At 47.7% G+C, this 16,298-nt stretch overlaps 1 protein-coding gene across 4 annotated transcripts in view; it reads left to right on the plus strand.

Moving 5' to 3' along the window:
- Positions 1–16,238, plus strand: part of PDE1B (phosphodiesterase 1B) — a 37,644-nt gene extending 21,406 nt beyond the window's left edge. For 3 of the 4 annotated variants that reach the window (XM_027858104.1, XM_027858106.1, XM_027858105.1), the window contains 14 exons: positions 1,610–1,723; positions 2,244–2,426; positions 3,258–3,324; positions 3,696–3,812; positions 7,256–7,396; positions 8,148–8,248; positions 8,365–8,490; positions 8,754–8,855; positions 10,087–10,207; positions 10,894–10,975; positions 11,324–11,432; positions 11,821–11,921; positions 12,464–12,584; positions 13,348–16,238. In XM_027858104.1, coding sequence (XP_027713905.1) covers positions 1,610–1,723; positions 2,244–2,426; positions 3,258–3,324; positions 3,696–3,812; positions 7,256–7,396; positions 8,148–8,248; positions 8,365–8,490; positions 8,754–8,855; positions 10,087–10,207; positions 10,894–10,975; positions 11,324–11,432; positions 11,821–11,921; positions 12,464–12,564 — 1,465 coding nt within the window. In that variant the 3' untranslated portion in view covers positions 12,565–12,584; positions 13,348–16,238. Of the gene's footprint in view, positions 1–1,609; positions 1,724–2,106; positions 2,125–2,243; positions 2,427–3,257; positions 3,325–3,695; positions 3,813–7,255; positions 7,397–8,147; positions 8,249–8,364; positions 8,491–8,753; positions 8,856–10,086; positions 10,208–10,893; positions 10,976–11,323; positions 11,433–11,820; positions 11,922–12,463; positions 12,585–13,347 lie in introns of those variants that run through there. The other variant, XM_027858107.1, reaches the window with a different exon arrangement.
- Positions 16,239–16,298: the final 60 nt, after the last annotated feature.

The following is a 16,298-nucleotide window of genomic DNA, read 5'->3' on the forward strand; positions in this document are numbered from 1 at the left end:
TGTGTGTGTGTGTGTGTGTGTGTGTGTGTGTGTGTGTGTGTGTGTGTCTGTGTCTGTGTGTGTCTGTGTGTTTCTGCCTGAGCTCTAAATGTCTAGGGGCCTAGAGCAGGGCTTCAGTGGAAATCCTTGTGCCCCACTGGGAACATTTCTCCAGGTGGAAGGACTGTTACTGAGTGTAGGAGAAACCCCCAGAACACTTTTATTACAGAATTGATAGGTGGTAGTGACTAATGTAGAATTAATCATAATCATAATCATAATCATAATAATAATGATAACTGATATTTATAAAGAGCTTTTTGCAGAGTCAGAATCAGTGATTTTTTTTATTCAAGTAAGTTTATAAAATACGTAATTATCTCATTTAGTCCTCACAATAACACTGTTTAGGTGAGAGTTACAAGTATTATTATCTCTGCTTTTACACAGATGAGGAAACTGAGGCTCTAAAAGGTTAACATGATTTCTTCTTAATACATACAGCTCTAAGTATCCATGGTTATATAGCTAGGAGGCAGATTTATCTCTCATCTCTCCTAACTCTGAAGTCAGCCTGTCTTCCCACTAGATCAGGCTGCCTCTCTAATACCTTTAGACTAACCTGTTTTTTAATATCCAAACCAACAAATGGGGCAGTGTGGTATGGTGGAAAGTGTGCTGACTGATCTTGCAATCTGAGGACTTGAGGATCCAGAATTTGTTTTGACACTTGCTAGCTGTATGACTCTGGACAAGTCACTGAAAGATCAGTCAGTCAATAAACATTTATTAAGCACCATGTGCCAGGTACTGTGCTAAGTGGATCAGAATGAAGTTTATCATACCACACTCTTTGCTTCCCTGAGTGGTTGTGAGGGAAGTATTTTGTAAGCCACAAAGTATTGTAGAAATATGAGTGGTTGTTATATAATTCCAAAGAAACTTTTTTTTTTTGTTTTGGGGATGCAGTTCAGTTTAGAGATACAGGAGCAGAGCTGGAAGCAACCTTGGTGATCATCTAATCCCTTCATTTTACAAATGAGGAAACTGAGGTTTAGGAGTGACCAGCTCAAGGTCACAAAATGTCAAAATCAGGACTAGAACCAGGGTATTTATTGCTCAGCCTACATTGGAGAGACAATGAATATACTATAAGGAAAACAGTGCTGGACTGTGTGTATGAAAACCTGGGTTCTAGTATCAGCTGTGCCTCTTTCTAGCTGTGTGACCTTGGCCTAGCCACTCAAACTCTCTGAGCCTCAGTTTCCTTATCTGTAAAATGGGAATGAAAATATTTTCATCGACTCCCTTACAGGGTTGTCATGTAGAAAAATCAATATAAATGTGAGGTGTTAATGAGTAATTCCATTTTGCAAAGGTTCTTATTTGTGTGAATTTGTGGGCATATTTTCAGTGAAAGTTGATGAGGGTAGATGGCCCAGAAGTGTATTGGAGGCCTGAGGGAGTCAGTGTGGGATTTCACCTTAGCCCTGGATAAACCACATGCTCAGCCTGGAGTTGCTGGATGGTTGGACCAAACGCTCCCTGATGGAAAGCCTGGTCCGATGATGACTGTGGGACAGTTCTCAAGGTTTGAGCTCCCTTCTTCCTTCTCTCTTCCTCCCTGCAGGTTGCGCTACATGGTCAAGCAACTGGAGAATGGGGAAGTGAACATTGAGGAGCTGAAGAAAAACTTGGAGTACACGGCTTCGCTGCTGGAAGCTGTCTACATTGATGAGACACGGTGAGGGCAGGCTAGGGAGAGAGCAAGGAGGGTGAGCAATAGAGTCAGAGGTAGGTACAGAGGAGAGGCAGAGACAGAGAGCAGAGCAAAGGGAAGAGGGGCTGGAGATCATGGAGAGATAAAGACCAGAGATACAGGAAGGCAGAGACCAGAAACTTGGGAGAGACAGGATCCAGGAAGACAAAAAGATGGAAAAGCAGACAGAGATATATCAAAATGGGTGGAAAATGCAGACATTCTCTCTCTCTCTCTCTCTCTCTCTCTCTCCCCCTCTCTCCCTCTCTCCACACACACACACACACACACACACACACACACACACACACACACGGAAACAGGAAGAAATAGCTAGAGACTTAAAGAAACAGAGATAGAGACTGAAACAAGATGAGAAAACGGGAGTAAGAACCCTTATTTTATGCTTCTTAGTATTCCCATGGGGGTAGCAGATATCAAGGCAGGGGTGGGAGTAGTGGTGATCCTTCTCTGTCCATTCTTCCCTCCTTATCCTGGGTTTTAGACAAATCCTGGACACTGAAGATGAGTTACAGGAGCTCCGCTCAGATGCAGTGCCCTCAGAGGTTAGGGACTGGCTGGCGTCCACCTTCACCCAACAGACTCGAGCCAAGGGCAGACGAGCGGAGGAGAAGCCAAAATTCCGAAGCATTGTCCATGCTGTTCAGGCTGGGATATTTGTGGAGCGGTGAGATCCCCTCCCTACGACCCTTTCCCACCTTTCCTCTTCCTCTTATCCTCACTGACTATTCAACCTACGTTGAATACCCCTTTCTAGCTTCTTTGCCATCCATTCAGTCCTCTCTAGACTCTTAGCTCTTTCTAAACCTAATTCCTTCAGCATACCTGCCTTTTCACTTTCCTACATCCTTAGACACTTTCCTCATACCCTTACAACCCCAGCTGTATGGCTGTGTGACTGTGTGGCTCTGTGTGTGTGTGTGTGTGTGTATATGTGTGGGTGGGTGTATGTGTGTGTGTGTAGTCAGCTAGGTGGTACAGTGGATAGATCACCAGACCTGGAATCAGGAAGACTCATCTTCCTGAATTAAAATCTGGCCTCAGATACTGGGTGACTGTGGACAAGTCACTCAACTCTGTTTGCCTCAGTTTCCTCATCTGTAAAATGAGCTGGAGAAGGAAGCAGCAAACTATTCCAATATCTTTGCCAAGAAAACCCCAAATGGCGTCATGAAGAATTGGACACAACTGAAATGACTGAACAACAAAAGCATTTCTATATGTATATATGTATATGTATGTCTATATTCCCTCTCAACCTTCTTTTCCTACCTTCACACACACTTCACAGACCTCCCTTTACTTACGTTACTCCTTATACCCATGTCCCCTCTACCCCTTCTTTTCATATGCCACCTTTCACTCCCCAAGCCATCAACCTCTTATATCATGATTCTTCTACTCCTTTTCTTCCCATTACAGACCCTCATGCCCTCCACTCCCTAGTCTCCATATCCTCATGTATCCTCCTTCACACTTTTTGTTCCCCGTCCCCTAGGATGTTTCGGAGAACCTACACCTCCGTGGGCCCCACCTACTCCAATGCTGTTATCAACTGTCTTAAGGTAATGTTCTAGGAAGCTGGTAGGGAGCTGGAGTGTGGGGAAGGAAGGGGGGGGATCAAAGTTTGTGTCCACCAATCTGTTTCTTAGAGGAATTCCCCAATTTCCTGCATTCTCTGTCTAGCTCTCCCACCATCCCTCCTTTCCTTAAGGAGGCTGTGCCCCTCCATGGAACCCTGCTTCCATGTCTCTTCTGTCTTAAGAGATGGCCAGGGAAGGAGATGCTTGGCTTTATTTTTTCCCCTCCCTTCATCCCCTACCCTCTGTGTCCATTGGGAAGCCATTCCCAATGTCCCTCTTATTTCTGAGATCCCCTGGGATGGAAATTGGATTACCTCATTTCTTAGTCCACCTAACCCATGGTCTTCACACAGACCCTGGACCATTGGTGCTTCGATGTCTTTGCCCTGAACCGGGTGGCCGATGACCATGCCCTGAGGACTATTGTCTTTGAGCTGCTCACTCGACACAACCTCATCAGCCGCTTCAAGGTCAGAAGTCAGTCCACAATTCCTTTCTCCTCTGCCTGTTCTCTCTCTCTCCCTCTCTCCCTCCTCTCTGTCTCTCTGTTTCTCTCTGTCTCTCTATTTCTATCTCTGTCTCTCTTTCTCATTCTTAAAAGATCCCCAGGGTAGGAGATTTTCTCAGCCTCCTCATTCAACCTGGACCACAAGGAAAAGGCCCCCAGACTACTAACATCCTTGTCATATACTGCTTTATCAGCTCCTCGTCTATTGTTTTGCCTTTCTTGGTAATAGAGATCAGTGGGCCCCTCTCCTCCTGAGAGTCCCCCTTTAGAACCTGTCTAGGGCTTTGCCTTCACCTTCACCTTCTTTTCTTTAGGCTGATTTTTTTGGGCTGCCTTCCTTGTTCTCTAGAGCTTCCCTCCTCCCCCCACCTCCCCCAGGAGCCTCCCAGCCTTCTCTTCCAGGTTTCCCCTAGACTTGGTTGAAGGTAGATGCCAAATATTGCTATCTGGGGTCATCAGACCATCTCCAGATGTTGTCCAGAAGACTCCTCTCTTGAGAAAAAAAGGGAAAAAAATCTAGTAATTTTCAGGCTCTGGTTTCTGTCCAAGAAACTTTCATGAAGAGTAGGCCCCAGGCTGAGTTGAGAATGTGCAGAGGAGAGAGCTGGAGCCAAGACTGCTTAGCAGCTGGGCCAGGGAGACATGTTCAAGGGTTAAAACCCTTCCTATTTTGGGTCCCAGTGGAGGGAGCATCTCCTGGGAATCTGGGCAGGAAGAACTTCATCCTCATGGAAAAGTCATTTGGAAGCGCAAGAAAAATGTGTGTGTCGGGGGGAGGGGGATGAGGCAGGAGAAAGGTTGTCCCTGAGCTTCGGAGGGGTGGGGCTATTGCTATGGAGATTGTTTGGTAAACTTGGAGTCTGAGAGGGCTGATGTTAGCAGCTAGGGAGGTTGCGTGTGTGCTTGCATCCAGTGTGGGAAGTCGATTGGAGAGGGAAGTTAGGTGGAGTACATCTCCCCAGGAACCTTAAACCTTCCAAGGGGGTTAGTTAAAGCAATGAGTTTATCTTTCTGCTTTTAAAGGAATAGAGTTTTGTGTGGGGTGTGTGTGTGTGTGTGTGTGTGTGTGTGTGTGAGAGAGAGAGAGAGAGAGAGAGAGAGAGAAAGTGTGAACGTGTGAATGTGTGTGTTTGTGTGTGTGTCTCCTCCTTGGACCCCTAACCACATCTGCCTAGCAGCTGGGCCAGGGAGACTGTGTCCGGGGTTAAAGCCCTCCCCCTTAAGCCTAATTCCTTTATCTTTACAAGAGAATGAGAGTTCATAGTTTTCTGTGGTCAATGACCAGCCTTGCAGATCAAAAAATTCCACATGAAGGCTGACTTCACCCATCCTGCTGCATCCCCGGTTCCTTTCCTCCAAATCCACCCTCCAGGAAGGAGGAGTGTCAGGAGGGGTATGGCACTAGGAATAAGATGTGTTGGGTTTTTAGTCCTGATTCTCTCCTTCACTAGTCACGTGACCTTAGGCAAGTCATAGAACCTCTTAGAGCCTCAATTTCCTCATCTAAAGAATGGGGATGATAATAATACTTGAATCACTTAACCCACAGGGTTGTTGTGAAGAAAGGACTTTGCAAACTCTAATGTACAATAGAAACGTGAGGCAGTTATTATTCAGTAGAACCCCTCTCAGCCTCGAGTCCTCAAAAACCAGAAAGTCCATGCTAAATTTTATGTCCAGCTCTTCCGGGACCATTCTGGCTTGAAGCCTCCAGGATGAAAACAAAAGTATTTGTGGGGCTCTGTCTAGCTCCCCTGCATCTCTAGAGTTAAGATTTCCGGGCCTTCCTGCTCTGGTTTTTCTCTGAGTACTATTCTTTTGGGCTCCCCCCAAATTGTAGAAACCTTGGTCTGAACCTTCTTTCCTATCTTTGTTTCCTCCCTGAGTACCTGGACTGTCTCTGGCCCTCCCCTCTCTTCTTCCCTACCCTCCCACCCTAAGGGACACCATGGCAACATCAAAAACCACTGAGTAGTTGCCATGGATACAGTTCTTTTGAATTCCCTGTATTTGGGGCACAGCCCTCCAGGGCTTGGAGGGGTTTGGCTGTGGGGTCTGGAAGACTGAATGGAGGGAGGACTAGATCTGAGGATTTTATCTTCCCTTTATTCCTCCCCGACCTAGCCACAACCCCCCAAATCAATCTTCCTAAACTCAGACTGACACCTCCTCAGTTCTCCCCTACTTTAGACCCTCCTCAGATGATGGGGATCATTTAGAGCAGGGGTTCTTAAATTTTTTTGTGTGTATCATGAATGGCAGACTCCTTTGATCGACTAGTGAAGTCTAAGGATGCCTTTTCCTAGTAATGATTTTAAATGCATAAAACAAAATGCCAGAGATCATATAAAAATACAGAGGATTACAAACTCCTCCAAATTAGTGAAAATAAAGATATTTTCCTATCTAAGTTTATGTACTCTTTGAAATCTACACCCTCCTTTGGAAGCTTTCAGTATAATGGGACAATCACACAGGAATGGAAACAAGGACAGGTTTAGGAGCAGCTGAATAAGGCACCTGATATTGCAGAGGAATAGGGAAAACATGAATGAGGGGAGGATTAATTCCGTAGGTCTCATAGGTGAAAAAGACCTTGTCAAGGTCATGATGCCCTTCCTTCTGTTGTGCCTGATAGAACTTCTTCCATAATCGAGTGTTGGGAGGAGAAAGGAGGCTCTCTCTGTTTTTTTTTTTTTAAATTAGTGTATTTATTTTTAGTTTTCAACATTCACTTCCACAAGATTTTGAGTTCCAAATTTTCTCCCCATCTCTTCCCTCCCACCACGCCAAGATGGTGTGCATTCTGAATACCCCATCCCCCAATCTGTCCTCCCTTCTATCACTCCCTCCTTCTCTAATCCCCTTCCCCTTCTATTTTCCTGTAGGGCAGGATAGATTCCTTTATCACATTGCCTGTATCTTGTTTCTCAGTTGCATGTAAAAACAATTTTTAACATTTGTTTTTAAAACTTTGGGTTCCAAATTCTCTCTCTTCCTCCCTCCCCCACCCTCATTGAGAAGGCAAGCAACTCGATATAGGTTATACATGTGTAGTCATGCAAAACATTTCCATAAAAGTCATGTTGTGAAAAACTAACTATATTTCCCTTCATCTTATCCTGCTCCCATTTATTCTATTCTCTCCTTTGACCCTGCCCCTCCTCAAAAGTGTTTTCTTCTGATCATCCCCTCCCCCAATCTTTCTACCCTTTTATCATCCCCCCCTCTCTTATCCCCTTCCCCCTCTATTTTCCTATAGGGTTAGATTGATTTCCATACCCAATTGTCTCTCTGATTTTTAAAGGCTCCTTGAGAGGAGATGACCTTCCTCTTTCCTTTCCTCAGCCACCTGTCTCTTGGACAGTTCTTCATTAAGTCTAACTGTCATCCTTCCTGCTGTAGCTTCCCACTGTGTTCTTAATGACGTTCCTGGATGCCCTGGAGGTGGGTTATGGGAAGTACAAGAATCCTTACCACAACCAGATTCACGCAGCTGATGTCACTCAAACAGTCCACTGCTTCCTCCTCCGCACTGGGATGGTGGTAGGTGTCCCAGAATACCCAGCCCCCAGAGGAAGTCAGACATAGAAAGCAATGTGATCTGCTTGTGTGTATTTCAAGTTTCTCATTTGTTTCTTAGCTTAGTGGGGTCCCTGGGAAACTATCTCAGACTGTGGGAGTATGGGTGTAGGTGGGATGGGAAGATATACAGGGCATCAGGGGATCTTGGACTCTTCCCAGGGGAGTTGAAACCTATGAGTCAGGGAGGTGATATAATGGATAGTGTACTGGACTTGGAGATCAGGAAGATCTGAGTTCAAATTCTGCCCAAGATGCTTACTGTTTGACTCCTGAGCAAGGCACTTAACTCTTTTAACCTCAATTTCTTTCTGTGTAAAATGGAGATATAATGGCATCTACCTCCCAGAACTATTGTGAGGATAGAATGAGATAATATTTGTAAAGCACTTTGCAAATCTTAAAGCTCACCCAGGGCATTCCAAAAGTTTTAGTGTTGTTTTAAGTTGCTAAAACAAAATTGCATTAAGACTTTTGGGATCCTCAGTGTAAATGCAAATGGTTATTAGCTGCTATGTTCTTCCTTAACATAAAAGTTGGTCTTGCAGAAGGAAATGAAGGTGGTTGAGAGTTTGCCCCAGGGGCTGGAAGTGGGGACGTTGTAGTAGGTAATCTGAGGGTTTCTGGGGAGGAGGACTCTCTCAGCTCCTGCTGTACCTCCCCAGTATCCCCAAGACTTGGCTTCTTTGCCCCATTTCCTCCCTCTCTCCCCTAGCACTGCCTGTCGGAGATTGAGGTCCTGGCCATCATTTTTGCTGCTGCCATCCATGACTATGAGCACACAGGCACCACTAATAGCTTCCACATCCAGACCAAGTGAGGGGCCTGGGCCTGGGGTGTGGGAGAGGGAGGGAGAGCCAGGGAGGTGTAAGGGCTTTGGGAGCTCTCTCTCCTAGGGCAGGGGGCTGATGCAGATGACCTTTGGCACCCAGGTCAGAATGTGCCATCCTGTACAATGATCGCTCAGTGCTGGAGAATCACCACATTAGCTCTGTCTTCCGAATGATGCAGGATGATGAGATGAACATCTTTATCAATCTCACCAAGGATGAGTTTGTGTGGGTGCCTACTCCTCTTCCCTCTTGGAAATGCTTAGTTCAGACCCCTTTCCCTTTTCCATCCTCTACCCCTACTCTTACCCTAACTTCTCTTTGTGGAGTTCAGGGGTTGGGGAAAGAGCTCTCTACCAAGGTCAGATGACCTATCCCTTTTCCTCTTGGTCAGTTTCCCAGCCATTGTACTCTGTCCTTCTCCTCCAGCCTCCCTAAGCTGGAGCTGGGCCTGAGATGTGGACCTGAAACCTGTCTGTCTTTCTGCACAGAGAGCTTCGATCCCTGGTCATTGAGATGGTGCTGGCCACAGACATGTCCTGTCACTTTCAACAGGTCAAGTCCATGAAGACTTCCCTGCAGCAACTGGAGAGGTGGGCTAGCAGGGGAAGGCTGGGCTTGGGTCAGAGCAGTGGGTATATAGCAATGGGGAGTTTCATGTTGTGCCTGGCCATGTACCTGCAGGGACCAACCTTGGCGAAAATGTCCATTATATGCACTTATGGGATATGTCTATATGAGTGTGTCCAAATGTGCACACAGGTCTGTCTACCTGTGCTGGGAAGAATATGGCCCAATGGGGAAGGCCCTGATTTAGGGCTTAGGAGAGCTGCGTTTAAGTCTCAGCTTTACTACTCAGAAGCTGAATGACCCTGAATAGATCTCAGTTTCCATATCTGAAACCATGCCTGACCTCCACACTCCTTAGGGCTCTAGTAAAGGGCCAGTTGGGGGCACATAAAACATGCCCTAGAAATGCAAGGCTGCAGTATTGCTATTGGTTTTGCTTAAATATGTATGTGGTTATTCTGGGTGCAGAATTGGATAGTACTTGGGTCTCTTATGAGGGCATGGACTATTTCCAGCACTTAGCATAGTGCCTAGCACATACTAGGTGCTTAACAAATGTCTGTTGATTGATTGATTATGTGTAAGTATGGAAGAAGGTGAGAGCTGCGGCAGACAGAGTCAACATAGCATCATCATGGAAAGTGTTAGGTTTAGAATCAGAAAAATCTGGGTTCAAATCTTACCTCAGACACTTTCTAGCTCTGTGAATGTGAGCATGTCACTTAACTCTCTTTGCCTCAGAGAAATCCCTGGGATTTATCTATTAAGTAGTATCTCTTAAGGTGGTCTGCATTGTTAGAAGGAGTTTCCACACTGGTAATTTCCTACCAAATGGAATTATAGATGCTTTTTGTGTTAGAGCATAAGAAAATGATCTGAGCATGTGTATGGACAGGTCCTGGGTATATGTTACATACACACATATGCATATATGCACAATATATGTATATATTCAATACATGTATACAATGCACACATATACCTAGATATAGACTCATGTGCACATAAGACCTTATGTGTATACACATTTACATATACATACATAAATACATATGTGCATGTATATGCACACCTCATACCTAATTTTGTATGTGGATGGTCCTCCATCTGTTATGTATTTGTTTGAGGAAGCTCCTGAATGTCTAAGTGTTTCCTATTTGAGTTTGTGTCCGGTGTGGATAGGTCCTCCCTGAGGCGGTGTGTGAGTGTGCCCTGGGGTTTCCTCTCAAGAATGGCCAATCTTTCCCACCTCAGGATCGACAAATCCAAGGCCCTGTCTCTCTTGCTCCATGCTGCTGACATTAGCCACCCTACCAAGCAGTGGTCAGTCCACAGCCGGTGGACCAAGGCCCTCATGGAAGAATTCTTCCGGCAGGTATGTGATCAACATGGCACTCTGTTTCTCTGTCTCTGTCTCTCTCTGGCAGCAGGACCTTTCTCGTACCTATACTGAGTAGGAAATGAGAGGGAGGCAAGAAGCAGGGAAATAATGGGGAGGGGCATGAGGGTCTGAGCTTTTCTTTCTTTCTTTTTTTTTTTTGTGAGGCAATTGAGATTAAGTGACTTGCCCAGGGTCACACAGCCAGTAAGTGTCAAGTGTCTGGTCTGAGGCTGGATTTGAACTCAGGTCCTCCTGACTCCAGGGCTGGTGCTCCATCCACTGCCTCCTAGCTGCCCCAAGGTCTGGGCTTTTCAATTGAATTTTGACCCCTGGTTGCTTCTCACCACTCTGGACCTTCACAGGAACATCCATTGTCCTTCCAAATGCTCTGTCAGGACTGGATACTCACCAGTGGGAATAAACATTTTTACTCTGCATATCCAAAGACAATAATAACTGGGGCTCCTTTGAATAGCCCTTGAATGTCTTAGATTTTCAAATGAAAGGCACAGAAATTACTCTGATGTCCCTCTTTTCCTTTTCCATAGTTCCCTCTTCCCTTCCCAACCCTGCCCAGGAGCCCTTGGCCTTGCCTCTCAGCATCCCCTAGCCCATACCTGGAAAAGCCTCAGGTTGGCCTGGAATGTTCTATCTCTCCCTACCTCCCCTCTTTCTCCTAGGGGGACAAAGAGGCAGAGCTGGGCCTGCCCTTCTCCCCACTCTGCGACCGAACTTCCACCCTCGTGGCTCAGTCTCAAATTGGTGAGTGACCACCAGGCTTTGCAGGGAGGAGAGATTGGGGGATGGGAGGTGGTAGTAGGGGAAAATGAAGGCCAGGGCTGGGTCTTCCTGAAGCCAGGGCCAGTTTCTAAAAGTTACCTGACTTCGCCTGAGCCGTGGTAAAATAGGGCTCCATGGGGCTGATTGATCACAAAGTCCTCTTGTATGGAAAGTTCCTAGTCCTGGGGTGGGGAACCTGTGGCCTTGAGACCACATAGTCCCTGAAGGTCAGGGTCTTACTGGGCTTTGAATTGAATCAAGACCATTGCCACACCATTCACCCACTGATCCAACCTTTGTTCTGTCCCTTTCTTCCCCCTACCCATGCAGGATTCATTGACTTCATTGTGGAACCCACTTTCTCTGTTCTGACTGATGTGGCTGAGAAGAGTGTCCAGCCATTGGTAGATGAGGGCTCTAAGGCAAAGACAAAGCCCAGGTGAGGGCTTCTGGGAGGAACCTTCAATGTCCAATTCTCAAGGGATACCCAGGACCTTTGGCTTTGGGGTGTTAGGGAAGCCCACAGAGAAGGCAGGTAGATACGGAAGATACAGTGGTCAAGTTCATTATTACTCTGATAGCTGATTTCCACCTGTTTCTATTATTTTTTGTCCCCTCTCCTCCCCACCCTTTCCTCATGGCCATGTTCTATGTTTGTGTGGGGGAGCCAGAAAGTAGTCTCTCTTTGGATTGGCATGGGGCACAACACTCTGGGAATCATTCATGGGACTGGTTGGGAGTGGGAAGAAGGGGAAGAGATTTCTGTCTAGGATGAGATTTTCCATACATGGCTCCCAGTGGTATCAGCCCTCTCTGGATGGTTCTAGGGAACCTGGTGACCTCAACCCTGACCTGGTCAGCTTTCGTACCACCTGGACCAAATACATTCAGGAGAACAAGCAGAAATGGAAAGAACGCGCTGCTAGTGGTAGGTATTAGGTCCTGGTTGAGGGAAGGGCACCGGAGAGAAAAGGAGGTGGGGCAAATATTGATTCTACCCTTCCTTCAACTGAGGGGGTGGGGCAGGGCAGGGTCTTGCCTTCCAGGGATCCCAGTCCCCTCCCCTCTCCCCACCTAAGGAGGGAGGGCAGAACAAGAAGGAATGCCCTGCAAATGGAATAGGAGATAATCGAGCTAGATTTCAGGAAGGACCTAACAGAGAGAGTCAGGTAATCATGCTAATACTACAAATAATAGCTAATGTAAATAGCGGTTTAAGATTTACAAAGTGTGTCCTTCCAATCAGCCTTGTGAGACAGGCATTTGAAGTATTATTGTCCACTATTTTCAAATGGGAAAACCGAACCTCAGGGAGACTTGCCCTGGGATGAGGACTGGGCAGGTTTTTAGTACGCTGGCAGGATTCTCTCCTGTGAGATGTAGATGTAAATAGAGGTGGGGTAGATGAAGTGGCCATGATCTGGGACTTGGGAAGGTAGAAGGTCTGTCTCTTATCCATCCCTTCATCAGGCATCACCAATCAGACTTCCATCGATGAGCTGTCCCCATGTGAAGAGGAAGCTCCTTCGTCCCCTGCCGAGGAGCTCAATCAGAATGGGAACCTGGATTAGCTGCCTGGGCCCAGGCTCAGGTGAGTACAAGGCAAGGAGAGGTAGGGGCGACTGGGCTGGTGGCAGCGCTAGGGCGGAGGAATCTCAGAATCCCTTGGGAAAGGCTGTCTGCCTCTCATTATCACAGATTGCTAGAGTTAAGGGATCTTAGAGATTCAAGTCTTTCATTTGGCATATGCCCAGAGCGCTGTAGCTTAGCAGAGTACTAATGATAATAATGACAGCTAGTTTTTAGATAGCACTTCAAGGTTTGCACAGCACATTACATGGTATCTCATTTAATCCTCACAACCAGCAGGTCTTCTCTCCATTGTACAGATGAAGAAACTGACACTGAGGCAGTGTTTGAATCTAGGTCCTGCTGATTCCAAGCCCAGCAGAGGGCCACTTAGCTGCATGACTTGCCCAGGGTCACAGAGCAAGTTATTGGCAGAGCCAGGACTGTAATCACCAGGTGTCCCGATTCTGTGGCTGGTATTTTTTCCCCATCACCACAAAGAATTTCCCATTTTCATGGAGGATGGGGCTTAGATTTTAGCAAAAACTTCCTTCTGGGGAGGAAGTTGAGGAAAGAGTTGGAACATAGAATAGAACAAAGGAGGAAGAATCTCCTTGTCTGGTCTCTCATTTCCCCCTTCCCCTCACCCCCCAACGAGGTGAGATCTCGGGATGATAGCAGCAGTTATCAGGCCAGACAGGATCCCTGTTCACACTGATCAGAAGAGAGGTGGCTGGGTCCGGAGGAGTAAGGGATAACCTTAGCTACCTCTGTTTGCATCCCAGGTTTTACAGTAGCCCAAAGTCGTTGACGCCATCAGCACCACTCACTGGGACTGGCTCCCTCGAATGACAGATCGATCTGAGGCAGGGGAACCCGAGGGTGAAGAGAGCAGATGGATGACTCCAAAGGCCAAATGTCAGAGATTGTGGGGTTGAGGGAAGGGGACATTTGGGCCTGGGCTTGAGCCTGCCACTCCCTACTAGGAAATCCCTTGCCATCCCCCATGATGGGATACACTTTCCTCTCAGGCAGTAGAACCCAGGGAGCTTTGTCCAACCCTGCTTCCTCTGGACTTCTCCCCTTCCCCCCAAATAACCAGGTGTCTTGTTGTGGGGGAGAAGCTTCCTGGACTGTCTCCCACCCCAACCGTTGGGGTGGGAAAATCAGTGATGCCAGCCCCCTCCAGTGCAATACTCTTCTTGCCTCCAAGTTTCTGAGCAATACATTTTGGGGGTTCCCTTGGGACCCCCATCCCAGATCTTCGCTGGCAGGTCTGGGCCCCAGTTTCCTTCCCCCCTACCCCGGGAGGGGCCAGAGCAGGACATGTGGGTGGGTCACTTAAAGCTGGTAGGGAGATGACGTTCCTACTTTCCCTCATTCACCAGGCTCCTGAAGAGGATGGCTTTCTACCTTTGCCCCAAGTTGTTCTGTTCCTGGTCTTTCTCTTCTCCCCGACCCCCACGCCTTTTACTCCTGACCTCACACCCCTAGGTATCTCTTCTCCTTCTGCCCATTTTGAATGTGATCCCGGAGCCAGGGGAGAGAGAGCTTCCTGTGTATCTGGGTACACCGCCAGGGGCTTTAGCAGCATGAGAAAAGCTGGGGACCCAATTCCCGTATTACTTCCTCTCCATCAAGTCCAATGTGCCCCTCTCCCCAACATCAGACACCCTGGTTGGGGTGGGGGGCAGCTTCCATCCGACCAATGTCTGTAAAGTGCTTTGAGATCCTGACAGAAGCACCTCGTGAGGACACCTTTAACCAGCACAAGCTCTCATGTTCCCCATACCCACGGCTCCTGCCAAGTGTGGCCACCCCGGATGAGGGTGCCTCAGAGCTTGGCTGAGTTGGCATTTGTGTAATGGAAAGAGGGACGTACAATCCAAAACTCCACTATTGATGACAAATCTATGCTATAACCAGTCCCTGGGCCCACTTACCTCTTCCAAATGGTTACCCCTCTCGGGATAGTAACCCAGGGTAGCCATAGGCAGGGGGCTGGGTGGGGTTTGGGGAAAGTGTCCCCCTACTTCTCCCCTCCTCTCACCCCCAAGGGAAAAACCAAATTTGAGGTGACCCTGCCCTCCGTGTAAATACTGCTCAGCACATCTGTACAGTGGGCTGTGTTTCATGTGTCTTGTATCCACCATGGTTTCTTGAACATGCTGGCCTCCCCTCCTGCCCCAGCACCCTCTCCTACCTGGGGACTGGGGACAGAGGCGCATGTGACTTTCCCCACCCCCTCCTTGCAGACCACTGCTACATCCAGAGACCAATAAAGGAAGGAGACAGGGTCTGATGTTGTCTTCATCTTTCAATTTGAGGGCTGGGTGCAGGTGTGGGAGATGGGGTAGGTGAGGATACAGAAGAGCAGGGATTGGGGTGAGGGCTGAGGTGGGGTGGGTTGGGTCTTTGTCCTGACCCCTGAAGAGATGGCCTAGATTATAGGGGAGGAAGGAGAAGGGTCCTGAGGAGTCCCTGTTTAGGCCGTGGACCTGTCTTTGGCAAGTCTGGGTCAGACGAAGGAAGTAGCTGGACGTACTTATTACCTCCACCCCCTACCGACTTCAAGTCCGATAGTTACCTATCACCCTCCTGGCCAGGAGTCTGATGGCACAGGCTGTCTCTATGGCATGTTGTAATGGAAAGAACAATGGAGTTAGAAGTATTGTGCCCAAGTTGGCCCCCTCACTGCCCCTGAGGGATTATGGACATTACTCCACCGAGCTTGTCATTTCTGGTGCTTGCATGGCCTACTTCACAGGACTGTTGTGAAGAAGGCTCTTTGTAAGCTGGAAAACACAGGCTAAATCATTTGATCTCTCTTCCCACCCAACTGGAGGCATCTAGGGAAGAGAGCATAGGCCTAGCTTGGTCTCCCTTTTGTGCTGGGTGACTTTGAGGACACTGCCTTCATCTCTTTGGTCCTGTCCCTTTCATGTCTTGGAGAGTGGGAGGGGCTGTTAGTGGGGGTGAGTTTTTAAGTTCAGAGCCTGGAGAGCCTGTCCCTGGGATCATCTCCTTCCTTTGTTAATGAACTTGGCTTCCACACTGGTCATCTCTGTTATCAATGGGGCTGGAGAAGATTGGTGGGGAATAATGGCCCCTGTCTCCATATCATGGCTGACTTTGGAGCATGGGCTGAGCCACACACACCCACCTTCAGAGTTCTGACCTGGCCCCCATAGAATTATAGAATCTTGGAGTCAGAAAGGGTCTTAGTGGTTACCTAGTTCATCTTCTATCTGAATCATGATCACCAGGACAGCTGGCAAGGAGAAGAGATGCTGAAAAACCCACAAAGTGGGTAACAGTGGCTAATTGATCTGGAAACTTGGCCTCCTTCCTGCTCCCTGCCTGGGATACTCAGCACACCTTCTGGATTTAGACAGAAGAGGTGGCCTGCGTGGAGGGCTGTCATGCTGACTTTTGACCACCAGAGGGAGCCCCCAGCTTGGTTATAGCAAGGCAGTGCTTTCTCCTTCCTTGACATTGCGAAGACGTTGCTGGGGGATTCCCAAGGTCATTCTGGCCTCCCCCTGCCTTGAGGCATAGGGCCCAGCCTGTTATCCAAAATGGCCAGGAAGACAAGTTCCGGCAGCAGTTCCCCCTAGCAAATGGATAGCTCTTGTGTATGTGATCCTTATCCCTCTGGTTGTGAAATAAAAGCTGATGTCTGTCTTCTGGCTTGAGTGCCAGGGCTGTCTCTGCAGTCCCAAGAGGCTTGCTAAGA

Source organism: Vombatus ursinus, unplaced genomic scaffold (genome assembly GCF_900497805.2).
Source record: "Vombatus ursinus unplaced genomic scaffold, bare-nosed wombat genome assembly UNPS02012709.1, whole genome shotgun sequence".
In the NCBI taxonomy this organism is placed as follows: domain Eukaryota; kingdom Metazoa; phylum Chordata; class Mammalia; order Diprotodontia; family Vombatidae; genus Vombatus; species Vombatus ursinus.